The sequence below is a fragment of the Indicator indicator genome, chromosome 13, assembly GCF_027791375.1.
Source record: "Indicator indicator isolate 239-I01 chromosome 13, UM_Iind_1.1, whole genome shotgun sequence".
Taxonomy (NCBI): Eukaryota; Metazoa; Chordata; class Aves; order Piciformes; family Indicatoridae; genus Indicator; species Indicator indicator.
Genome location: NC_072022.1, coordinates 22,043,976 through 22,071,349, shown reverse-complemented (window position 1 = coordinate 22,071,349; position 27,374 = coordinate 22,043,976). Strand labels below are relative to the sequence as shown.

The following is a 27,374-nucleotide window of genomic DNA, read 5'->3' as shown; positions in this document are numbered from 1 at the left end:
GTTCTGTCTTAGGGTTTTTTTACAAATACCACTTATCACGTGGCTGAAAATTAAACCCCTTGTAGTGGAACTGTCTTAAAACTTGATATTAAGCTTCTTCACATTCATCATGGCAAAGATTCACTTTCAGGTGCTGCTGTAAACTTGTGACTGGAATAAAAAAATGTCAGCTATATAATAAAGTTCACATGCACAGTGAACAAAATAAGTCCTTTGAGGAGAGGCTGAGGCAACTGGGGTTGTTTAGCCTGGAGAAAAGGTGGCTGAGGGGAGACCTTACTGTTCTACAACTACCTGAAGGAAGGTTGGAGCAAGGTATGGGTATGTTGGTCTCTTCTTCCAAGTGCAGAGTAATAGAATAAGGGGAGGTGGCCTCAAGCTGTACCAGAGGAGGTTTAGGCTGCACATTAGGAAAAACTTCACAGAAAGGGTTGTAAAGTCCTGGAACAGGCTGCCCAGTGAAGTGGTGGAGTCACCATTCCTGGAGGTATTTAAAAGGAGTGTAGGTGTGGTGCTTGCTGACATGGTTTAATGCTGGACTTGGTACTATTTGGTTTGTATTTGAACTTGATGATCTTGATGAGCTAACCTGTTAAAGTATAGCTATGAACCCAAGTGAGATAACGTGAAGGCTTATTAAAACTACTAAAATTGGACGACTTTCTCAGATTTAAAATGTTCTTTTCTGGAAAAAATAGTTATTCTTAAGAGGACTAGTTCAAGACCCCTGAGAAAAGATAATAAAATGTATGACTTATGTACCCACTGTAGGCTTCATTAAACTTTTGCACTGACCATACCAGATGTCAGGTGGATGAGACCAAAGCAGCATAACACACTTATCAATTAAGCAGAACTTGCATATTTTAATTCTGCTGATACTAAATTATCTTGTCAACCCAGGGCTTGTCAGCTGAGGGTAAAACATTAAAGCATCAAATAAAACATAAGGCTTGTCTTCAAAATAACAAGCAGTGAGATAGCCCTAGCCTTTTAGTTCTGTAAATCATGTTAAGCCTTTAATGTCTTTTTTTGTGCATCTCCCAGTTCAAAGTTACTTATTTCCTGACCTCATGAAATTATGACAAAGGACTGCCAACTCATGAATTTTTTGGTTATGTAAAATGGTTGCCAGCTCCCATTACAGGATACTAGGCTGAAGTCAGATGAAATGACTACACTATCTCTTTGGCTGGAATCAGAATGGCTTTTAAATCAGCAGATGCTACTTCCCAATATTTTCAGTGAACTGAAGCCATGTCCCACTGCAAAACAGCTATCGTTCACGGATCTGAGTGGCTTAGTTGGAATAGTAGGAAGAACACACATTTGCAGAGCAGGACACAGGTCTGTCATGGATTTCAAAGCAGCTGAAGAAGGAGGATGCATGATGTGGGATATACAGAGGCAGCAGGCAGGGTTAGAAGAAAGTGATGGGAGCTGGCAGGAAGCATCTCTTTTTAGCTTGCCTTTTTAATTTTTTTTTGTTTTGTTGTTTGTTTGGTTGGTTTTTTTATGGTTTGTTTGTTTTTTTTTACTTCCAGGGATGGCATAAGATACAGCCATGAGTCATCAAACCGAAAGTCCTGCGTTGGCTTCCCACTCCTGCCACTACAAACATTGAGTGTTCCGTGGCAGGGAACAGACTGGACTTCTACAAAGCAAGGGGACAATACATGTACCATCATTTCCAGTGACATCATTAAAACTTTCACCATCAGGATTTCTACTACATTTACCTTTCATCTGATGTCTTAGACATTCTCCTCGTAAGAGCTGGGGACCCTTTTTTGTTTTTCACTATGTACTTGTATTTTGGATTTTGCTTTATCCAGTTTCTTAGAGACTGATAGGCTTCTTGTTGGTGGCCAGTGTTAGTATAGCTCACAGCCAGGGCCATCAGAGCTTTTAGGTTGTTTGGTTGTAGTTCCAAGCACCTAAGCGCAGAAAATAAAAATATGTTCAGGTATTTTTTTTTCAGCCAAACACAATTCTTGAATTCTTCCAAAATAATCTGTATTAAATAAATAAATAACTAACTCATTCGAGTAAGTTGTACCCAATAATACTTTTAAAGGAGAAACTTTGTCTTATTTTTCTGTGCTAGGTGCATTATGTTATGTATACAGACAGATAGGCATGCACATTGCTGTACACACACGCGTGTACAGAAATACGTGCACACAAGTTTTGCTTTCATCCTTCTGGTTATGAGTAAATGTTGGTAGAGTAATTTTTTGGAAGTATTTCCCTAGTAAACAATGAAAAGTTTTACATAAATTCAAGCAAACCGTTTCAGATAGTTTGCAGCTATAAAAAGAAAGTATTTTAAGACAAAATTTCTTCCATCCCCGATAAACCTTCTCAGGCATCTTGAACTATGTTTTCCTTTGATAAAGCTGGAGCCAGTCAACTGGAGCAGCCTTTCTGCAATTACATGCCATTACCTGAAAACAGAACCTAATCTATTTTGTGAACATTGCTGTTGCTTGTTTCAAAACTGTGGGGATGAGCAAGCTCTAAATCAGGCAAGCCCTTGGGTTTCTACCCAGGTAAGCTAATAAGTTACATATAAACACATGAGAGTATCCTTAGGTGAAATGACCTTAGAGTTAACATTGCCAATGCAATTGCATGGGGAGAGGCTACGTGCTTCAAATGAAAACATGAAAACCCACTACAGAAAGGTAATAATAATGCTGATATTTTGGAACTGACATCTCACATACAAGCATACTGTGATCTTCACATCTCCATCAACCTACAAATATTGTCAGTTTAGTATTCAGCAGCTGAAGGGAGCTCATTGCAATTAAGAAAACCTCTTCATTAAAGGCCAGACTACGGAAAATATGCAAAGTAGCTGGAATATCAAGAAGGTACTTTATTTGCATTATGCCTAATTCATGTTTATCAGGCCATTTAGCTTTTCTCTTTTTTTGCAATTACTTTAATTTATTAGATTAGATTAAATATTGAACTTATTTAATAAAGCAGAAATATTAATCACTACTCATTCCTCTGAAGTAATTGAGAAGATTTCTGTATCTATGTCAGTGCTTTACTTTGTTTAAATAAATGTTTTGTGTTACAAGACAAATATGACATTAACTACACGTAAGCCCCCATTACCTAATCCTCATCAGACCCCTTATTTAGCAATTATTTTCATCTACCTTTGGAGGGCAACAATGGCTGCCTGCTCATTTTCATTCTCTGCCTGTGCTATGCCCAGGAACTGCCAGGCCTGCAAAAATAATCATCATGATGTTATTTTGTTATATACACAAACCAAACTGCAGAGTTACAACTAATAGCACTGTTAAGCATCAGGGTGCATAAAAATCATAGCTCTCTCTGGCACTAACTACAGATTTTGGTACAAGGTGCATACCAGCAGCACAAATCAATACAGTTTTGAACATCTTTGGGCCCACAAGTGCAAAGGTATTCTGTCAGTGTGCAATCACGTGCTGATTGCTTATATTTCAGTTACTGCACATTTTAGACATTGCTAGAATTGTATGGAAAACAGTGAAAAAGAATTATTAAGTTGGAGAGGTTTAAGGGATTCTGGAGGGTCTGAGGTCTCTGATTTTGAAATCCTGCTGCTTAATTCAACATAGCAATAGATTCAGAGAGACCTAGATACTTACACTGTACATGTTTTCCATGTTTCACAGAAAACAGACTTTATGTATGCTGAAACTATCAACATTGCAGAAATTGATCTAACTTGTATTTGTCAACATTCTTGTTAAATCCAAAAATGTTCATTTTAAAAGATAGTTTGAAAACATTAGGAAAACAAGGGAAAAAATAAAAATGTTGTTTCTTCTGAATGCTTTCAAAGGACAATTTGGAAATTATATAATTTCCCAAACTTCATCTTGTGAAGAGGTCACCTTTATCTATTTCCAGGCATACATTACTCTAAAACTGCCTTCAGCATTCAATCTGTTTTGGTCAGTTATGACTAACAGAGGTTTGGAGCTTGAAATCATTCCATCATTGCATGCTAAAGGGAGTCCCCTTTCCCTTTATCGGTAAAAAGCATGAGTGAATACCTCTGCATCATTGGGTTCCTGTAAAATAGCAGCCTCCAGGTATAAGATTGTAACTGGCAGGTCACCTTCTTTCATTTTTTTCAATCCTTCCTCAAAAGCACCATGCCAGTCTTTGAAGGGATTCTCAGTATGGAAATAATAACCCTGCAGAAGAGAGATAATGGACCCATGATGAAGCACTGTAGCAAGGAATGGCAACTCTGTAAAATTAAAATGACTCACTGTTTCCCAACTGGTTGTAAGCATACTTTGTTTCTGTGAAAAGAATCTGAGCTCTCCTATGTAATTTCAATGACAAGAAGTGTTAAGAAGTCAACATTGCTGGACATTTGTGGTTCTGCTCTCTTTATTTTTACTTTAGCTCTGAAGTTATATTTACTGGTATTCATGTTGAGCCCTCCTGCTTCCATCAAAGAAAATGGCAACAACTCACACTGGCTGCAATAACAGCAGAACTCAACCTAGCATGAGCCCCTAATACCCAATTTGATGGTAAAGAGCACACATCAAGCCATTCACTCCCTGCAGTGCTTGCAGCCTGATGTCTGTTGAGTTAATATCCTGAAATCTTCAATTAACCTTCAAGACACAGAACGGTTTTGCAAGCACCTGAGTTTATTTTAGAATTCCCTTTAATTTTGCTCTTTTCTGTCACTGCAATATAAAGGCTATGTGCTAATATCAGCTACACAAATCAAATTAAAACATGAAATTGAGGTAATGGAGAAGAGAGAATCTCTTATAATTTCTGTCCTCAGCAGTGTTTGAATGTAGCAGTCTAGATTTTGCAATTTTGGTGTTCTTCCTTAAGTGCTGGTCATCAAAAGTGCCCAGAACCCAGCATTTGTCTCGTGCTCCCTTCAGCAGTGTGCAAGTCTAGATGTATCTCACTGTGGTAAGGCCTTTTAAATCTACCCCACCCACAGACACTTACAGCAGATGAGCTCTTTTGGATAAAAGTATTTTTATGGATTACCCTGAACAGCTGAGGCTAATCTCAAAGTTTCACAGGAAGGCTGTACTGTATTAAAAACTTTGAATTACCTTCTCAATGGTTGAGATTGTGACTTGTCCTGGTGCTTCCTGGTTCTCTGAAATCCAGTTTCTGCGAGCCATTTCTTCCCATTCTGCTTGCATTTTATCCCAAAATTCTGTGTCTGACTAAAAGAAAAAGAGAGGGTAAGGAAAGAAAATGAACAACAGAACTGTAGTTAAAAAAAAGGCTAAACTTTTAATTTTTATTTCTGCTAGTGGTCTGAGTCTGGCAATTTTGCTGAGCAAATTAATTCTATTAATAATCTTACTGACTGAAATACTACAGCTCCTATTTGGAATTCCATATAATTAAATTTAACCTCTTATATTGAAGTGTATTTTGTCAACAGAAAACTCTTTATCTCAGAGGCAGCGTATGTTCTGCGTGAAGCAGGATTTGCAGCAGCTTAGACTACATCTTGTTGATGCTAACAGGAAATTTTTGCATAAAATTTGAAGGAAATGAAGCTGTAAGTGCCTGGCCCAGGGAAAACAAAACAGAACCAACTGAGCAAACGAACAAAGCCCCACTAAAGAAACAAAACAAAACAAAACAAAAAAACCCCAAGCAAACAAACAAATCCCCCAAAAAGCAACTAAGCAAACATGCTAAAAAATAACAGTAGATAAGAGAGTTTTAAAGAGAACAAGCAACCCAACTTGGTATTTCAGCATCATTTTCAATTAGGTAAAAGAATAATGGCAAAGCTTAGACAGACGGTGTTTGCACAAGAGAATTAATACAAATGGGGCTTTTTGCCGTAGTGGAGAAATCCTAATGTTATATCTTATACTGTGCTGGTGAGAAGAAGCTGTTAAGAGATTATAAAATTGTGCAGTTAGATTAACATTCAACTGAAAGGTGAGGGAAAAGTGCATATAAAGGGAAACAGAAATGATAAAACAAGAATAAGATTTTAGACGTGTAACGACCAGAAGGAGGGAACCACGGTGTCTACTAGAAAATGATTCCAGGAAACAGAAATAGGATTAAAAAAAAAAAAAAAGAGGGGAGAATCCAAGTTAAGGTGCTATTTTTTCAGCCTCCACACATTAGTCATAAGCCCCAAAAAGCAGTTCCATATATGCTCAGCACTATGATCTATTGCAAAGTTCTCCAGTTCCTACATGATTACAGCCAGAACTTCAGGGAACTGTGGCCCCTACTACTGGGGCCACAGAGTTTCTCATCTTTTGTCAAAAAACCCAGCACAAATAGTTACTACTAAGGGTTGGCAGAACTGTTTGACAACGAAGTGCTATTAATATTAGTAGGAGAACTGGTCCAAACAGATTTATCTGAACCTTCACTACAGGACTGACCATTTTGCTTACTGCTCCAGGCATGATTTGGAAAAATAGAGCTTAGTTTGCATGACTTCCTACAACCTCCTTGGTAAAAGAAAAGCACAGACTGCTATCATATCTAGAATGAGTCAGTTATGAGAACATGGGAGACTGGGTGTCAAGGATTAAGAGGACTTGCACTGGCTCACGGCAGATGTGGCTGCTGTACATCATTATGCTCTTTACAAATGGCAAGGTACATTCCCTCTCTAGAAATCTAACAGGCAGTTCCCTGTGGCTCTCACTCTAGCATGTGCTTCCTGATATCCAGCACTTTCTCCCAGGAGACTCAGAATTGTCTGAATGATGCCATTATTGGATCTGTGAAGGTGCTTGCTATGGTCCTCTGTGGACTAGGGAATGAATGTGAATCATACACTTCTGGAGAGGAGATTTCATTCTTTGTAACAGGAGGGAACAGAACTTGACAGCTCTGCCACGTAACAGCTTCTGAGGTTCAAAATTTGCTTTCATTCCTGATTTGAAGGAAATACAGTCTTTTAAAGAGTTGTGAGATTGTGCTGAAATGCTGTTTAGCGTTTGAAAAGGCCAGGCTAATGAATCAGATTGCTCCCTCTTTTACTCCTACCAGCCATGACCAGAGGCTCTTGAATCCCTCACACTATCCTGTTCAACAGATGACTCCATCACCTGGTTTGCAGTCAGTGTAAATCTGCGCTTCATTGAAGAAAAAATTACTTGTCCACCTCTTTACTAGCAGTAATTTTGAGATTCAGGATAAAGCAAAGGAGTGGGAATTTCCCTTTCCTACAGATTTATAGTACACAAAGCTACCAAAAAGTAATTCATAATCCCTTTTTAAACAGATTAATTTATAGAACTAATTATACATAGATGCATATGAGTCCATATTAGAATTTTTGCTTGTAGTTTTTCCCACAAAAATCCCTTACAAATTGATAGTTTGGAAACATAACAAATCACATTTCTGCAGATCATAAACAAGCTTGTGAGTGGGTTTATTTCTTAAGTTCAAATTCTGCTGCTTAATTGTGTATTTATAATTCACATGGAGGTTCACTGTGTGCATACTCTGCTTGCAAAGCTACTGAATTCCTATGCATTCAAGTAGTCATGATTGATATCTACCTACAGGGAGTCAAAGGTGGAGAAAAAATGCACTGAGAAGACCTGCTTTGCGATACATTCTCCCAACTCATCATATGCTACTTGGAGACAGGCCAGGACCCAACTGTTGTTTTGCAACTATAAGCAAAGATTTGCTTAGTTGGGCCAAATGGGCTTAAGTCCCAGCTACAGCTTTCAAAGTACATCCAGCACTGGTACGGCAAAGCTGCTCTGAGCAGCTGGATTGTGCACAATTATAGAACCTGATAAAAATCTATGATATTGCCATGGAAAACAACAATGTCAACAGCAGAGCAGATTAATTTCCTTGAGGAAGAAGACCATAAATATTACACAGTCTTTGTTAAAGGCTTGAGTTCATTTTAGCTGTAGTGGGTAGCAAATTTACATTTACTTCAGTGGTAGGAGGGTTAAATTAATATTTCTGAAAAGCTGGCTTTGGATCAAGGCTCCTAGATCTAATTTTAACTCTCTGCTGTGTGACTGGTGCCAATTACCTCATTTCAGTGTTTTTGCTAGCTTAATGTTGGTTTATTACTTTAGAAGTACTGCAAGTTTTCAGACCAGTTGAACCCGTTTAACACATTCTCAGATCATCTGCAGCAGTTAAGTGGAATGACAACCAGGAAAAATGTTCCTACCATCTGAGTACTTCCAAGCAGAATATTCTGCATTTTGTCAAAGAGACTATTTTTACTCTTATCAAATTTGCTGAAGCAGTTAAATAAATGGGAGGCAAAATATTTCCACTGATACAGTGAAAGATAGTGGGGGTGCACTTATTAAATATTGATGGCTGATTTCTAAACTTACCTCTTGTCATAACTTTTAGAATAGAATTTTTCCTGTTAGGTACTGCTAAAAATGAACTTGCAATCTTCCCTTTTGACCAATGCATAAGAAAAAGAAGTTCTGTGGTTGTTCTTTCTTTGAATCTCTGCATCATCATACTCTTCAATGTGAAAGACACAGCAAGTTAAACTTACATGCTAATTATATAAGATCTCTTTAGCTGATATCTTAAATAAAGTTTGAAATATTCCTTTTTAGTGAGGTTTAGAGGAAAAAAAAAATATATCCAGGCAAAGATTCTATGGCAATATCATAGCATTTTATCAGGTTCTTAATTCTGCACAATCCAGCTGCTCAGAGCAGCTTTGCCATACCAGTTTCAGAAACCCTGTGTGCTGGATGTACTTTGAAAGCTGTAAAATAGAATAAACTAATCCCATCTTCTTCCCACTATTGTCACATAATTTAGCTGTAATATGTTCTGATGCTTCATAAGTATATTATACAGCAGATGGCTCATGTGACATGGTGTTGTAAATAAAATGATGCTGAGAAAAACAGCTCAAAATTTCTTTTGCATAAGCTCAAAAACCGGTATGGCATCTGTGATTAAATCTCCACCTCAAGGAAATGTGGATTAAGAAAATACCAAACCTGCTTTTATTTCCTATTTCTGAGACATTTCTCAATTGGAAGTTTTTGCACTTTCTTTGTTTCATTCTTATATATTTTGACTCATTACCAATAGGAAGGTGGATGATGAAGATAGCAAAGTCTGCAAGTATCCAATCGCTGCGAGTCAAACCGGACCTTCTGTAGTAAAAAAAAGCTAATTTACTTACTTCTTCATTCTTAAAAGATTCCCCAATGGCACAGGCATCTTTAAACCTTCTCAAGAAAGAATTACCTCACAGATCTTCATTAATCTCCAAGTCTGACATCTTAAAACCATTCCCAAAGCTCTAAAGTGAATGCTGGGTGGAGGATAAAGTTTGGTGTCTTCATTTACTGAATTGTTAATTAATTCCTTTTGAACTAGGCCACAAAGAACCTGAGATTTGCTTCCCTTTCTTGATCAGTTTTCTGGCTAATCTTACCACTTGGAGCTTCCCCAGTTGAAGAATATTACAGAAACATCGACAGCCTAAAAAATGAATTTTTGAACTGTATCTATTCTCTGCTTAAGAAAGCACTAATCTTTCTGAGAGGGGCTGCAATTTATTTCAATCACTCTAGCTTTCTTACCATTTCATTTTAGCTAGGATGAAAATTCAACTCTTTTCATATGCAAACGAAAATAACTGCTCTATAAGGTCTTGTAGAATCCTTTCCTTTGTATTTTGACTACCTGGTCCAAGTTTCTATTTTAAGCAGAAAGAATAACTTAAAAGACTGCCAGCTATACAGTTAGGGAAACATTTAATTAGATTCATTTTAATAGCTGTTTTAAGACTACATTAAAAGCATTTTAACAACCTGTCTTTGTTACTTCAAAATCAACTCTTAACGTGTGGGATTTTTTTTTTTTTTTTTACAAGATATACTCCTCCTTTCTTTACTCTGTAAAGCAATTCAGTAGTGTCTCGGAATCTGTTGTTGGCCTCAACTCATTTTTCTTTCTGCTGAATGCCTGGGAACTCCCCATCACACAAAGTTTCTGGCAACTGCAAGAGTACTGACATCATTTGCTTAACTTCTACCCATAGTTCATCATCAGGTTCCCTCTGCCGCAGTCACAGATTACAGCAGACCATGACCCACCCTAAGGATCTATCTGCAGTGCAGCCAGGAACATCTACAGCATTTTAAGAAGAGGCATCTGAATGCAAGCCTCTCCTTTCCTGGCAGGAGTAAGCGTGTATGACGTGTGACATCAAAAAATCTCTTATTCATCACCAGCAGTTGTTTATGAAGAATCTCTTTGATCAGGCAAAGAAATGGACTCAGAAAAGATAAGAGGAATGCATTCAGTGTATAGTTTATAAAACAGCCAGCTTACTGATTGTGTCCATTTTAGCCTGGTATGCTGAGACTATGTTTATTGTGAGCATAAGATCCTAAGAAACTATGGCAGAAATTATGCAGTCTTAATATATAATGAAAAAACCCCTACAAATCAAATTCCTTAAGTAAAAAAAATATCTGGTTCCAGCTAGAAGGCAGCAAATGGTTTAGACCTAATTTTCTTTGTAATCAACCAGTATTGATCTTGACTACTTCATCAACACTGGAATTACAATGGTATAAAGCCTGAGTTAGAGGAGTATTAAAATACAGACATTAAAATTTAAATCTTAAGCTAAAATAGTCTTAAAGTGTTCTAGATGTTTGGAGACTAATGAGACTGCAGTTCATGCTAAAAATAATTCATTTTGAGGAATGGTTTCACAGCCTTACCCTTTCTACCCTAAAAACTCATTTCAATGGCCATTACGTGATTCAGCCTGAACGTGTTCAGAGAAGGGCCATGAGGATCATCAGAGGGCTGGAGCACCTCTCCCATGAGGACAGACTGGAAGAGTTGGGGTTGTTCAGTCTGGAGAAGAGAAGGCTGCAAGGAGACCTTATTGTGGCCTTCCAGTATCTGAAGGAGACCTACAAGAAAGCTGGGGAGGGACGTTTTTAGGATGTTGGTGTCAGGAAGTTCTTCACCGTGAGTGTGGTGAGACACTAAAACAAGTTGCCCAGGGAAGTGGTGGAAGCCCCATCCCTAGATGTTTTTAAGGCCAGGCTGGATGTGGCTCTGGGCAACCTGATCTTGTGGACTGTGTCCCATGGCAGGGGGGCTGGAACTAGATGATCCTTGGGGTCCCTTCCAACCCTGACAATTCTGTGATTCTGTGTGATGCAGCTGTCCTGGCACTTTGTAGTGATGGGATTTTGAAGGGTTACCAACTGAATGCCTGAGAAGACATGATGCTCAAGATTGATGCCTTTTTTTTTTTTTTTTCCCTGGATTCTGTTAGAACAACTGGATGCCACCTTATTGCTAGAAATTATCAGGATTTCAGCTGGGATTAGCACTGTAGCACAACACTCGAGGCATTTCTAACGCTGGAAAAGTACTAGTCAGTGAAAAAAATAGCAGTGCAGTAAGAGAACTATCTAATACCTGCACCTTTTAAAACTAAATTAATTTGTCAGGAAATGAGAATCCTCCTACACATTCTGCCACTAATTATAAAAATGCCTTGGTGTATGGTTACTGCTATAAGTGTGGTTATCCACTGCAGCAGGTAATCATTCATTTTATCAATGGTTCTGAATTCCAGTTTCACTGTGGAGAATTGGTTTGTGTCTGAGCTTCAATAACTGATTGCACACATTCAGCTGCTGGGGAAAAATATGCTTCATTCTTGAAGTTTGGAAGTACTTACATTTATGGGGAATTTTTCTCGACCCACTTGCTGTAGCAATAAAAATCAAGTTTGAAAAGTTGGTTCTGACTTATTTTCATTTATAGCTAAGGTTATTTTTTTTTTAAGAGGAAAACTGTTATTTTAAATGAGTAACTCCAGGAAAATTTATCTTTTCTCTGCCTTAAATAACCCAGTTCTAACTTTCTCCAATATTTGTGCTGCAAGGTGAGTAAGAAATCCATACAACATTAGCTGAAAATGAAAATGGTAAATGAAATAATACCTCAACAGCTGCCTTTGCTCTTTCAAATTCTTCCTCCAAGGAGTGATTTCTGGAGAGAAGAGGGGCTCCCCAACGCTGCTCCTTAATTGATCGTGCCTGAAAAATAAAATAATAGATCAGAAAAGGATGATATACTCTCTGCCACAGGTCTGAGTTATTTCCTTAATTGCCTAGAGCCCCAAATGGCCTTTTTTGGGGGCAAAACTACATGAGTCCTGGCATGAATTCTTCTGAATTCTCTTACACTGTAGCACAGAGACTATTCCTCATGGGAAGCAGAGTTAATTTAACTTTTCCAGACTTCACTTTTCATTCAAGATGTGTGAAAGAGAAAGAAACATCCAGGAAAAGAATGTGAGAGTTAGGCTACAAATGGGACAGCTGACTATTATGTACAAGACTTTCACTTCACTTGTTCCTTCTTCTGTGTTGTGACTGTGACAATGCTTTCCACTCACTATGCTGCAGGAAGAAAACATCTAATTTTCCATGTACAATTTGTGGTTTTGTTTCAGGTTCTGCTTTGGGATCAGATTGGAGAGCCAAGTTTGCTATGGATTTCACTAGAAGGACCTCTTTACAATCAGCAATCCTCTCTTCCATGCTTTACTGGAAGCACGTAACAAGTTTCTCCCTGTTCTTTTAATGAAAATGTCTTGTTGACTCTTTAATTTTTGCACAAAAGGCACAGTACAAAACCAAACAGTATTCAGTGATGACACAGAAAAGCACTAAGTGGCCTAATCCTGCTAACCAGAGCTCTGACTGCTAATCCCTTCCCTCATGTTTGTCAGAGGTTAAACTCATTAGCCATTTGCCTGACTGTGGTCCCAGTTGCATTAATTCATGTGATTATATTTCTGATGACTGCACTTGTATTATTCAGTTGCAATGAACCACATTGCTGGAAGACTAATTTTGCTCACTTCATACTCCTTGGGTTGTTTCTGCAGTGCTGGGATGAAACATTTAATTGCATTCATGGGTTTTCGTATAAGTAATGTACAGTGCATGGTCAAAACACATAGGTCTATGTGTGTAAGCACACTGATTGTTACCAAGGAAGATGACATTGGTTTGCCAATCTAGCTCTTAATTTCCTGGTTTGTTCCTCAGGTAGAAACTGATAAGTGAAACTTTTGTTGGGTTGATGAGCCACAGCACAATTGATGTGAGAAGCATGTGGTGGTGGTGGGCAGTCCCTCTGTGCTTTGATGCAAGGACAAGAATCAGCAGAGCACGAGGATGGTCTGCACTAGGATCTATTGTTTCGGCTTTCACGTCTGCTACTTCTGGGCCATGTTGTTTGGAAAATAGATGTTTGTTTGTTTTTTTTTAGTGAGGCCAGGAAAGGATTTAACGTTGTGATTGAAAATATTCCAACCCCCAATCCTATAGACAATGCAGTTATTTTACTGATTAATAGAATGCAGGGCAGAAGAGAGAACAGGTTCGAATCGTCCATCTGTCTATATATGACATGATGGTATTTGTGACTCAGCATCTACAGGACGAAACTGATGTTCCAGAGAGGGTGAATTGAACTTGTCTGGAATGTCTTTGAGTTAGGTGCTTGGATTTAATAGCAAGTTATCAAGAGACTTTAATCTTATCACTTTGTTTGCAAATTTGCTTAATTGCCCTCCTTGTTTTTCTTAACTAATTTTAGTTTTGGTTTCCAGCTGTCACTCCTTTTCCAGTTGTTTTAACCAGTTTCTAGTATCCCTTTAATTTTCTCTGTAGAAAGATGACTTTAATCAGGTTTAATTGTCATTTGAATGATACAAAGAGACTGAGATCCTGAATTATTTTCTTATGAGGCATTCTACTCAGATTTGAACCTTTTTCATCACTTTTACCCTCTGTATTTTTTTACAGCTTTATTTTCGTTATAGCCATACAGCTAACCAAAGTGAACCCTATATTCCAGTAGCTGTCTTGCCATTTCTCTGTACAGAAATCAGGTGATCTCCTGTCTCCCACTACTTATTTCTGCTGCTGTATGCTTTTCTGGTCACAGCAGTGCACAGGGAGCACTCATGCTGACAACCTCCTACACTCTGAGCCATAAATTATTTTGAATTTGTCTTCTAGTATAGTGTTGTAAGTAGGGCCTGCATTCTTGTTCTGAAATGTATGATTTTTCAAGTGACACTATTGGAATATATATTGATACAGATGTCTTGGTCACCAGCTCATTTTTATGACTTCCTTACATATATTTTTTTTTCATTCCACTGTTGCATCATATCCAAATTTTATCAGGAATGGCTGGTATATTTATTTTCAGATCAATAATATTGAAGATCATGGCTTCTCTTTGGAATCACAGAAGGACTAGGAATTTACAGTTCCTACTAAATAAATAGTGTTCTCGAGGTGTTAGGTTCATCAGTTTTAATCTCTTTAACAGCTGCTTTATTCATATTGCATGGTGGTAATTTAAAAATCAGAACATGGTGTGTTAATTCAAACATCTTGCAGAGTATCTCACAGCAACACTTATCAACCTGACCTGTAATCTGATCAAAGAATTAAATCTGGTTTTCATGACACAAAACTCTGTTGATAGACATTAATTATGTTCCCAGCCTTTTCATTATTTATGAGCTGGCTCTTGCAAACTGTTTGATTACTTCCGCTTTTGAATCTTTTATTTCCAGTGATTGCAGTTTCCTTAGGTCAAGGACAGCACTACAAATCATGATGTTCAGACTGAGCAGTGCTGCAAGAGAGGAAAGTGAGCGAGTTGGAGCAGCAGAGAGGTGAGGGCAAAGAGGACAAAGAACCACAGAAGTTCCCTCCTCTGCCATGTGTCAGAGTATACACATTGCCCCTGCATAATCCCCACAGAAATATACTTTCTTTACCACTCAATGAACATCCAGAGAGAAAAAAAATAGGTAAGTAACAAACCCCACATATGCTGCATTTGCAGAGTCATAGTCTGAGTTGCAATACTTGGAAATTAAAGACTCCAAGCATAACAAACATGCTGCCCTTTGCTAGTGCAGGAAGAGAGGGGATGGGAATGGAGTGCCAATGCTGGAGAACTTCACATCTCCAGGTGGTGATGGGGTGAGACTCTGCAGCTGTCTCCCTTAAGGGGAGCCCAAGGTGGGGTATGGGTCAGAGTAGAATGGGTATGTTTGAGGCATGGCCGCTCTGTGCACGCTGTGGTTCGATATGCTCACCACTTTACAATGGAGGTGCTGTAGCTGATCACAGGGACAAAATCTTCCATTCCAATGCATTTGCACACACTTTCCTGTGCTTGTAGTCTGCTTATGTGCTGTTGGACCTTAACTGTTGGTGATAGGCTTAAATTACAACTTTTGAGCAGGTGTTCAAATTATGAGCTAAATCTGTCCCTCGTAACTCTTCATTTCATCAGAGTAAATGGCATGTCAAAGGAGAGCCAGGGCCAGTCTTCCTGTAGAGATTTGGGAGAAGTGGGGAATAAATTTTACATTCTAACTGCTACTGTCCCAGACTGCAGCTTTCTAAGGTTTACAGGCGTTGTGCTGCATATTTGTCTAATAGTGCTGACATATTGAATCAGGTTTGGTCTTTTAGTGTGTCAGGGGTTTTGTGTATGCATTCTAGGGGAGAAATAAAATATCTAAAATACCCAGGGAGGCATTAGAGAGTTAAAATGTGAGCAGACTTTATGTGTATGCAACTGAACATATTATCTGGTTTGTGATTGTAAGAGAAAATAGAAACTTCCCAAAACCCCAAGCACCGTTTGATATCTCAGCACTAATCAAATCATAACAAGGAACTTTCCAGAATGGCAGCTTGAAGAAAGAACAAAGATACGTCGGGCCAATGCAGCTTAAATGTTAATAGGTAAAATATATGTTGCGAGTAGAATATGGAGAAGCAAGATGGCCACATCCAGTGACAGCAACCATGCTATTGCCTGTCCCAACCTTCAGACACATTTCTTTCTTATTAATACAAAGCCTCCCATTGTGATTTTGCATTGGTGTAAGTGCTGGTAAACACAGGATTTTGTTAAGAAGATTGCATATTTTTAATGAAAATATGACCTAGTTACTTAGTATTTCACTTTGAGGAACTAAATCTAATGTGTCAAAGATGAGTGATGAAGGTGATTGTTTGAGAAAGTGCTGATGGAAAACTGCAGCAAGTTTGACAAAATGAAATCTTTAGGGTATGGCAAAATCTGTTGCATATGCAAAGGTTACCTAAAATGAGATAGAGAAGATTCAGAGAGGGCAAAGTATGGGGAACATATGCTTTGATAAAAGCTCTAATGTGATTTCTTTTACAAGCAGATTAGGGATGCAGGCAAGACGGATGAGCCTGTTTGTTGGGAACAGATAACTTTGACAGTCCAAGTATAAGCAGGATGAAGCAGGAAGTGAGTGAAAATAGTAAATTTCTAAGAACACTATGCAGAATAAGAACACAATTTCACTTTGGGTCATTTCTCTGCACTACTAATTACCAGTTTAATGACATTTCATGATTTGAATGGATCACTAGTTTGATGAAAAGCAGCTTATGAGAAAACAAAATAAACATGGAAATGCACCAGAACAACAGAGAAGAATTTTATACTCTGCTTCTTTTTCAAGTTGGCTGATTCAACTTCACTTTTTTTGTAAATTATTTTCAGAAACAAGTCATTTTACAAAATAGTTTGTGGCCTCAACTGACTGGACTTATACTGAATTAAAAATGTGATTTTTACCTCTGCAGTTATCATTATATACTAAATTTGTAGCTGTTTTTACGGAAAGCCACAGTACTTAAATTATGTGAATGTCTGCTTGATTTACACCTCAGCTGAGCATAAACTTCCTGGCATTTAGATCTATTAGGCTGATGCATAGCCTCCTAAAATGGGGTTAGAGATACTTAAAGATAAACTGGGCGTAGCAATGAAAACAGATTGTCCATCTCAAGTAGATGATATTATGCAATAGATCTTTCCCATTACTAAGTCATAGGAATGTATTGCACAGAAAGGAAAGATACCATGCATACAAATACTGGTAGGCTTTCCAAGGAGAAAAATAATTCAGCTTGTAATGTAGAGATGGCAGGTAAGTAAAAAAAAGAAGACTTGTTTCCTAACCAAAACACAGGCACAGATCCTGATAACTGGGTTCCATTTCTGTTTTCTGTGAAAAACGGTGCATAATCTCAGAAAACACCTTTGACATTTTAGTCTCTCATTTTTCCATTTTCAGCTAAGGCTATTATTTTCCATTCATTTCCAAAATTTCCATCTGACAAAAAGTTTTGATCTTCAGGCATAAAAATAGCTGTAGAAGAGGAGAAAAGTATTTTCAACTAGAAGTTAATCCACCAAACAGCTCTTCTCTTCCCTCTACCAGTGGCATTGGCTGAAATTGAAATCTTTCTGTTGAAAAATAAGCAGCAGGTGAAAAGAAGGTGTTTAAGTGACCTGATCTGTGTAAATGAATAGATAAATGTATGTTTGTACATGTATGTGCACACATACGTATCTAAAACCACATAGTTCTGAATAATCATGTCCAAATTGTCCTGTCCAATATACAATGGGATAGTGAACCTGGGCAAATCTACAAACGTTCAGCCCAGAGCCCTCCAGCTCCTTTTTCAATAGGAAGAAGTCCTTTGACCACACTCCTCTCTGCTCTGGAGATAAACTGATAATGAACATTGGTCTAATGATTCCTTACTCTTCTTTGGCCATTTCCCAGTTCTGGGGACTCCCGTTTGACCAAGAGATCTTGAGAACAAATATATCACAGGGATAGAGAACCATTAGATGTTTTAATCTCAAACTGAAGGAAGGGAAAGGAAGATGTTGTAAACTGTCGTTTGAAGTCTTTCTCTCTGTACAGGAAGGTCACAGTTCACTGCTCTATTAAACTCTCTTATTTGTCTCTATGAATCTTAACTGATGATCCTGAAAATATCTCTTAAATAGCTCTTACAGAATGTGAGGGGTTAGCCAGTGGGAAAATGCCTTTTTATTTTTAACAAAACTACCAAATCCTCTTACCTGTGTTGCAGGTGCAAGTTCTAATTCTGATGCTGAATCAGAATCCAAGGCACTCTTGACATTATTCAGCTCAGACTGTGACCTGTTTTCTGTGGACCTAGAAATAATGCATTTATATACTCATCACTGCACCCTAGGACATGTTGCCTTATGTCTTTCAGGTTCACAAGCACATATTGATTAGTTAGGTTATTTATTTTAGTGGAATTGTTCAACTTGCAGTTACCAAAAGTGCCTGGACCCTTCTCAGTGCTCACACTCTTATGCTTTTCAGTCACATACAGACAACAGTTAATGAAACACAACACAGCCAGGCCAGCTTCACCAGGAGAGCCCTGCATATATATTGGCATGAAAGAATGTAACGGAAGGAAGACTGCCTCTACCACTGTGCTTCTATTTCATGGATAGGCAAAATGAAATTAGGTAGTGACTCAAGACTGTAGCTGCAGTCAGTGTCTAAGAATCAAGCACCACTTTGCAGAACTTCACCTTGACATATGTGCATTTTTGTGTGATAATACCCTAATATTCCTTCTTCCTAGAAAATGAAACCCTGTAGATCAAAATCAAGTCAACTGAGAAAATTTGGGCAAAACTCTAAGCTAATGAAATACCCAGAAAAGGGGCAGGTTATGATACAGGATAAGCATTGTTTGGTCAGAAAAGTGCTTCTAGTGTATGAAAATGCTAATTATGGTTATGCATAATATAGTGAAGGAGTGTTGCTTACATATCAGGAAGGCAGCAGAATTCATCTACATGAACTGTTCCCAAAGGCAAAGTCTAATTCTTGCCTCATTTATATCCTCTGCACTGTAAGAGGGTGTGTGGAAGAGGCAGTAATTGGCTTGGATATTTTATCTTGTCTCTTCCAGTTATACACAGAAATACTGCAAACCCAAAGTACGCTGGATAGCCAGTGACTGTCAAATCACTGTTGAGTAACCCTTTTTACTCATTTTACTCACATTTGCAGTTGGGTTTGGACCAGTGCATGCCTCTGTAGAATTCTCACCACCATTTATTTAGTAATTGCACCAGCTACTTTTCAGGACATTGAAAATTGCTGGCAAGCAATTACTTACTTATGATACATTGTCCAAAATGTCTGCTTGAACACATTTAATGTAATCATAACAGATTTAATGATATGACTTGTCATCAACTGAGCATTTCTATGAATTAAGAAAGCTGGACTGCAAAATATTTTTGTAAGGAAAGCAAAAAATTGTACCATAAAAGCTCTTTTGATGGAGCTCTAGATGATGATGATGATACTCGCTCTGTAGAAGGGTGGACCTTGCTACTCCTGTCCCCATGAAAACTGACATCATCCCATTTCTCTATCTGTGTCTGAATATCAACTGAAAAATAAGAAAAGAAAATACAAAACTTTCAAACTGCTGCAGAAAACGTCTCTCCTCTGTTAAATTTAGGTTATAGAGAAAATTTTGAGGAAAAAAGATGACATTTTAGTTAAGGCCCAGTATAAGGAAATATTGTGCGCCTTGCTAGCTGATCATCTGCAAAAATATTTGTGAATTCACAACATTTTTCTAAGTATATTACCATCCATGGTCAGAATGTCAGTGGAAGAATTGATTTAAAATCAGTGATGTGTATGTTATTTAGAGTTGTTGATAAAATTACACTATTTGATAGTTTGGGGATATTTTTATTTTCCTAATTGTAGTTAAACTGTAAAAATAAAACTACTTTTAGTGACTACCATTTAAAAATGACTGTAGGAAATTTGTATTATTCAGTCACATATTGGACTTGCTTTGCAAAAATCAGATGTTCAGCTCCTGTTTGAAGATTAAGTTCCCCAAAAGAATTTCTGTGCTGATGAATGGAAAATTTGCTACCTTGGTAGGAATTACATTTACCTTGCAAATTTCTCAGTTGAGGTGCAAGTAATTTAGTTTGGATGGAACTAAATTAAATTCACCTTTTCCAAAGCTCATCTATAGATCATGCTTGGCAGGATATTGAGTTGTGTTTTGGATTCTTTTTTTTTTTTTTTTTTAGTCTGTATAAATATAGCTCTTTTGACAGGAATGTTTTGGGTTTGTTTATTTTCCTCCTCTCCTATGCATAGATAAAGCAGTGTTTACAAATCTAATGTGTGTGTCTGACATCTGCACTTCTGAAAAGGACACCAAGTATGAGCTGCCTCTGATTTGTGTCCTTTACCAATTTCTCAGATTCCCCCATTAGATTTTTCTACCACTTTACTTCCCCTAACTATTTTTTTTTAAAAGAAACCTTCCAAAACTTTATTTGCACATTTAGTGACAACTTCATAGGTAAAATGACAAAGGCAAAATGTGTTCAGTTTCTAATTTAGAGTATATCTAGTCATTTATAATGTGGAACAAAGGTTACACTCCCTGCTAAAACGTGCAACAGAAATTCTGGTGTTGCTCCTTATTTTTCATGACAGTAGCAAGGAGAAACTAGTGCTAGGCAAGGCTATGCAGCACTGGTAATACAGCTACACTCTTACCTAAATCTAGTGAAGACTTGTCTGAAACTTTGACAGTCTGCACTTTCTGCTCAGTATCCACACTGATAAGGTCAGACTTGTCTGTCTTCTTTCTGTGGGTTGAAGCTTTTAAGCCTTCACTTCTTGATGGATTCTCTGATTTCTTTGCTTTGTTTTGGGTTTGTAAGACAGGTTCACTAAGATCCAAGAGATCCAGACCTGTTGATAATACTTAGAGACAAAATGTTAAAATTCAATGTTGTCTTAATTCGAATACCTCACTTTTAAAAATTTGGTTTAATTGGGAAAAACCCCAAATTACTAATGTGTTTGTATTTGACTCAAGTAGATGTGTGTGTCCTGGTTAAAGATGATAACTAGCATATTCAAATAGGAATAGGGATGTCAGATGCTTAACTGGATGCAGTTTAAATAAAGCTTAATTTGAACAGAAGGCTTTTTCTCTGAACATCTTGTGGACATATCAGGTCTTAAGGCTGTGGTCTTACTCCACAGAAGATTTTCTTATGTCGTAAGGGATCCCTGTACAATTGAGATTCTAGATAAGATTTGATTTAATCTTGTGATTTATCAAACAGCTGCTTAGGGCACTACTGTTGTGCCACATACTGCTGTGGAAAAAAGCTGAAGAGTAGACAGCTTCTTGGGTGGGCTTCTTGGATCATAAAGGAATAATGGTATAATCAGTTATGGTTTCTACTGTTGTTGCTGTTTGTCTTTTGGGGGATAAATACTGAATATACAAATTTCTGTTAGAGCTATATCAGTATAAAATTCATGTTCAGTGTCAGTTCTTCATTTAAAAGTTGTTTAAAGGGTAACATTTAAAATTCTCTAGCACATAGAAGACAGAGAACCTCCCTCTTTACCATTGTTTTATAAGGCAGGTGTTTTTTACAGATAATTTTGCATTATCTCTTGCAGTGTTTTTCCTGTGTTCTTGGTAAATCACTGAATTTCATCAGTTTTCATAGAATAAGATATTTTTATTATTTTATTAAATAAATTCAGTTATCCCTCCCCCCAGTCTGATAGATATTCAAGGCAGATATATGATCTACAGATACTTCTCTACAACACCACTCTTAAATAACCTGAAATATTTCTGTTCATCTCTGCAATATCTCTAGCTACATATAAAAGGGAAAAAATATTATTCACAATTGTTACCTAATTCAATGTTCCAATTTCTGTCTTCAGTACTTGCGTATTACTTTAGACACATTAATTAGATGTGAAGATAATCATAGAATCATAGAATCAACCAGGTTGGAAGAGACCTCCAAGATCATCCAGTCCAACCCATCACCCAGCCCTAAGCAATCCACTAGACCATGGCACTAAGTGCCTCATCCAGTCTCCTCTTGAACATCTCCAGTGATGGTGACTCCACCACCTCCCTGGGCAGCCCATTCCAATGGGCAATCACTCTCTCTGTGAAAACTTTCTCCTAATATCCAGCCTATACCTCCCCTGGCGCAACTTGAGACTGTGTCCCCTCGTTCTGCTGCTGGTTGCCTGGGAGAAGAGACCAAATCACCCAGCTGACAATTATTTATTTAATAATTTCCATGTTTATCGATTTTAATTAAATGGTTCCTAACAAGCCAAGTCATTTTATGAGATAGCAATAGAATATAGTAGTGATATGCTGCTTTCATTGTATTTCAGCTGATCTGCTCAGCCACTTTGATTATCTTTGCACTAATATCAAATAGGAAGAGGCCAGTTTCTAACAACATTTCCAAAACACAATGCACTTCAAATATAATTCAATGGAATCTCAAAGGCTCTCAGGTTTCACTCTTTTTTTTTTATTATCTGCTCTCCTTTCTTATTGCAACACATAGGAGCTAAGCAATGTCTGAAGTGTCTGAATAAAGTGTCTGAACTCAGCCTGGATGTTTTGATATCTCCTCCCTTTTCTCTCACATCTCATCTAAGTTTTTATTAATGAAAATCCTTCCACAGAAAGGAATGGGTTTGGGTAAAACCAGACTAAAAGTTGTTTTCCCATAGGCTAAAAAATTTCAAAAACAAAGACTAAGAATTGGTCAAAGTGATATGTACTGCCTGTTGAACTTAAACTAGGCTCCTTTTAATTCAAGTTCAGAGATCTGCTAGAACACATGTGATTTGGATCACATCAGGTTTGGCCTCAGATGTAATCAACAACGTTCTTTCTGTTAATAGATGCAGCATTTATAATTTAATATCAGCTTGCAATTTTGTGCAAATAGTAACAAATCAAGAAATCACTTCGCAAAAATGTACCATAATTAAGATAAAACTAAAATTATTTCTGTCCAGTGAGGGAGAGTAAAGAATTTTGTTTACCTGCAGTATTTGATGTTACAGGCCTTGCAGCAGCTTCTGGTTTGGTTTCACAGAGAAAGTCATCAATGGAGGGGCTCAGAAGGGGTCTGCTTTCTTGTTGTTCATTCACCAGCTAGCAACAAAAAATCCCAGGGTCACAGAATGTTGTTGGGATGCAGAATTTAAAGAAGTAACACATATTCTCACAATATCATGCTCTTTATTTTTGATTGTGAGAGAGTAAAATATTGCAGTTACAAGATGCACAAAGAGCTTTGGGCTTAAAATAAAAAGCTTTAATCACTCTTTTGAGGGAGAATTATATTCTAGTTTCATAAATTAGACAAAAATAAAGCAGCAAGTTTGATTTTTCTGTAGCAATTATTGCATACTATTGCTTATAGGGCTAAAGAATACAAGGCCTGATATGACTCCCTTCAAATCAATGGGTGAAGTTGGCCTTCTCTATCACCAGGAGACTAAGCAGGACTTTTTTAGTATATGGATTTTTTTTTCCCATAAGTAACGTGTCTCCCCATAGAACTTCCACAATACCATTTCATCTATCAAATATATATTAGCCCATTAAACAATAACCTGCTGAGACAGAAAACACTTGTCTGCAATACAAAGACATATGAATAACAGTGGATGGAGCCTGGTGAATGTATGAACTTCCTGTACGAGTGTTGACTGTGTGAAGACATAATAAAATTTTCATTTATGAGCAGTTTTCCTTTTTTTGTTTGCTTGTTTGTTTTGGTTGGTTGGTTGGTTTTGTTTCCAAATTGCAATTACATGAGTGCATTGGTTTTTCTGTTACCTAAGAGAAATCTCTATTACAGGCTATTTCATGTATTAGGGATTAAAAAGACAAAATAGTAAACCAGTCTTAGAAATAGAAGTCTCCTCTCTGCAATCTACCTCTGATTAGAGGATGAAGGCCTTTACTGAACTGGATGGATGTCTGATGGTGTGGCCTGCATTTACTTTAATAATGTGGAAACATTTTCCCTCTGTTGCTTTCATATGGAGCTATTTCAGCTTTACTTTTATCCTCTCTACTCTCCTCTTCATTCTGTTCTCAATCTTTTTCTGCTGTTGAATTTTCAAAATTTCCTCCCAGATATATCTGAACAATTAAATTTAGGGTACTAACATTGTAAACATAGGTTTACAACTGGCAAAAAATGTTATTTGCTCATCCTCATTTTATATTTGTTAACTACTGGCATTCAGCTACTGCAGTAGCAGGGTTGCCTCTAAAGTTATTACAGCAAAACAGACTAGATTCACTGCTCTTCAGTACTTGATTCCTGTATTACAAAGTTGCAAGAAAATACTGAAGCTATTGAAATAAAAGTCCGTTATTTTGATGAATCAAACATTTAAGCTGATGCCTAATGCTGACTGACTCTATAATATGTGCACTTGTTCATTGCCCAGCACCTTACAGCTTTGTACCGAAATACCAATTTACATGAGTAACATAGAAGACAGATGAGTGATTGCCTGCCAAACTGTGTGTAGCAGAATGTGCAAATGTGAGCACTTAATTTAAAAATCTGGCAGTGATACTGTCCCAAACTCCAATTCTGCATATGCTAAACCCAGATTGCAGATGAACCTTACAAGTGACTTAATCATGTGGGCTTTTAACTCTCCAAACTGATTGTCCAGGCTGCTGTCTGAATCAAGGCACAGAGGTTACTTGCTTAATTAGGTAAATCTCAATACTTGATTGAAAATTACATTTATAGCAGCTGTGCACCATTGATTTCCATTATAGGTGGCTCTACGATACCCACGTTATCTCTAGGTCCAGAGGATCTTCTTTTTCTCTTTATGATTTGATGACTGTGCTTTACTAATTTCTATTGGTGAAAAAAAAATGAAGGTGGATGCCTAGTTAGTTCTTCTCCAAGCTGCTTTTGATATTTTACAAGTTTCGTTATGGTCAGATAACAGCAAAAATTGCTTGAATGCATTTCATTCTAGGATGAAGCATTGGTAACAGCTCTTGCACTTTTGCAATCAGTTGTACATTTCAGTAAAATAGTATCCAGCAGAATGACAAAGCTTATGGATTAGCTAGATCTTCAGTGATCTATTCTGTGACCTACTAACAACATAAAGTCCTACACTATTTAAAGGGGGACTTGAGGAAAGAAAAAAGAGGCTCTACAGGAATCACTGTAAAGGCAAAAGCTTCACAGGAAATACTCTATTTCTGTATCTATAAGAATGTATTAATGGAGTACATTATCACATAAGATTTGGATGCTGATCAAGGTTATATTACATGGGAAGTTCATTATGTTACATGGAAATTTTCTTTAATAGGACAGAATGTGGGAAGGAAAGAATGAAGAATGATTATGAGAACCAAGACAGCCAAGATCACTCACTAGAGACACTGAAGAATAGAAAATCTGGAGGATAAAAGGAAGGGGAATTTACTACTGAAACGTGTTGTAGGGGTAAGAGTATTCTTTCTGTGAAGACCAGCAACAATGCTAAGAATGAGAGTGGTAGAGGAGAAGAAGATTAGAATCTACACCAATCTGAATTTCTCCAAAGTTCAACTGAAGTATCAGGTAGCAGATGTCTGGCAAATATTTTTCCTTTTCAAAGCTAGTTATCATGTCCCTGGAAATTTCTTTATTATGTTTATATAAGGAAGATCTGCTTAGCAACAGACCTTCATTAGTTTGATACCAGCAGTGTAGTGTTCAAAGTCCCTTGATAAAATTCTACCATCAGGCTGAAAGAAGACTGGTGGTAATACCCACTTCATCAATTTTGCCAGCATACATCAAGATTTCAATTTTATTGTGTTGTGTCTTTTCTTCTGCATTAGAAACATTTTTATTATAAAGCAAATACCTTCCTCTCCTCTGACTCATCTTGTGAATAGAAACACTACATCCATCAGAGATGGGCCAGCCGAATGGTCAGAAGAGGAAGCCATGTTTTACAGGGAGACTAAAAGAGTTTGGCTTGCTTAGGCTAAGAAAATGTAGGAATGTAATTATTCTTCATGTATACGTAAAGGGAAAGTGGTCAGATGACACTGGAGGAGGAAAGCTATTTCAGGTTCAGAGAAAGGCTGGCTTGACAATGAAGAGATCTAAACTGGCCATGAATAGATCTGCTCCAGAAATTAAAAGAATCCTTCTATCTTTCACAGCAGTGAAGTATATGAACAATATGGGGTTTTAGGGTAGGAAGACAAAAAAATTTACCTATTTAAAATCACTTTTGATGAGCTTTCTACATGGTTGTTTATGATGTGATTGCTTTCGAGGAGTCTGTCCCAGAGGACCCCTCCCAGTCCTGTGTCCTATGCTCCCGTGACTAGAACTGGAAACTGTAGGAGTGTCTTATTAAAAGGATTTTTTCCTGTGAAAATTAATCTGCTTAACAGATAGTAGATGCATGACCAAGTCTACCAATTATCAATAATAGAACCTATTAGAAAAATATGTTTTAGTCTTGAAGAACACACTTTGTAATGAATCAAACCTTAACAAGTGGAAGAGTACCATGAGCTGATATTTTGGCACAGGTAAGTAGGCAGTGGGGTAGGTTTCTGATATTATTTTGTATGCAATGACACTTGGTAAGCCCCAACTCTCACAATTTGAATTTCATTTTTCTGCTTCATATATTGTACCAAATGTATCCCTGGTTTAACTCTGCTCAAGTTATTAGAGTTATATCAGGCATGAATTTGGAGTAGTGCTATAAAACATTCATGAGATGAAAACTATTATCTATATTAAAGTAATAATTTATGGTTTTCAAGCACCTTTCAGGGTGAAAATCACAGAATGCATTAAAACATTCATGAATCAAACCTGGCACCATTGCAGAGATGGGTATTATCTATCTGCTGCAGATGAGAGAAGAACAGTGAAATTAAGAAAGCCACCCAACACCAGCCAGTGCTGGAGGAAGCAGAGCTGGGAGCAGGAGCCAGGCAGCTGGTGCTGCACTGCCACACAGGATTTATCTGTGCAATATTTGTACACACGCCAAGTGCAGTAGACTCCGTCTGTGAAACTGTTGATTTCTGAGCACTAATTTAGCCAGCAAGTGCCATAAATTCTCATAATGTCTTTAAGAACTTCATTTTTTCTTTATAAAACAACTTTAATTAAGGAAAAGGCCCCCACACTCCTTTTGCTGAAGGATATCTAAAATTAGTGGAGGGTGATATTCTCTACTACTAATATATCTGAAGAGACTCATCCATAGTATAAAAAATACTTCTAAATTCAAATTTTCTCTGACTGATTTATACAGCACAACACAATAAGGATTTTTTTTGTTTGTTTGTTTTTCCTTCATCCCAGTACTTCTATTGGAATTTCTTCTTCCAAAAAGCATATATGTTGGGGTTTGTGATGTTTTAGGAGAGATACTGGGAGCATCATCTGATGGCTGGTTTCAGACCCACTGCTTAACTGTGCTCAAGGCAAGAATTCTTTAGCAGTGGCCTGAGACAAGGCACAGAGGTCAG

The 27,374-nt window shown here is 37.5% G+C and overlaps 1 protein-coding gene across 3 annotated transcripts in view; it reads right to left on the bottom strand.

Annotated features, from left to right (window-relative positions):
• Positions 1 to 27,374, bottom strand: part of PEX5L (peroxisomal biogenesis factor 5 like) — a 42,398-nt gene that overhangs the window by 1,715 nt on the left and 13,309 nt on the right. For 2 of the 3 annotated variants that reach the window (XM_054385688.1, XM_054385689.1), the window contains 9 exons: positions 22,871 to 22,982; positions 20,534 to 20,743; positions 19,259 to 19,388; positions 18,022 to 18,118; positions 11,994 to 12,089; positions 5,112 to 5,228; positions 4,068 to 4,211; positions 3,177 to 3,247; positions 1,740 to 1,937 (listed from right to left, as the gene is read on the bottom strand). In XM_054385688.1, the coding sequence (XP_054241663.1) occupies positions 1,740 to 1,937; positions 3,177 to 3,247; positions 4,068 to 4,211; positions 5,112 to 5,228; positions 11,994 to 12,089; positions 18,022 to 18,118; positions 19,259 to 19,388; positions 20,534 to 20,743; positions 22,871 to 22,982 (1,175 nt within the window). The remainder of the gene's footprint in view (positions 1 to 1,739; positions 1,938 to 3,176; positions 3,248 to 4,067; positions 4,212 to 5,111; positions 5,229 to 11,993; positions 12,090 to 18,021; positions 18,119 to 19,258; positions 19,389 to 20,533; positions 20,744 to 22,870; positions 22,983 to 27,374) is intronic. The other variant, XM_054385690.1, reaches the window with a different exon arrangement.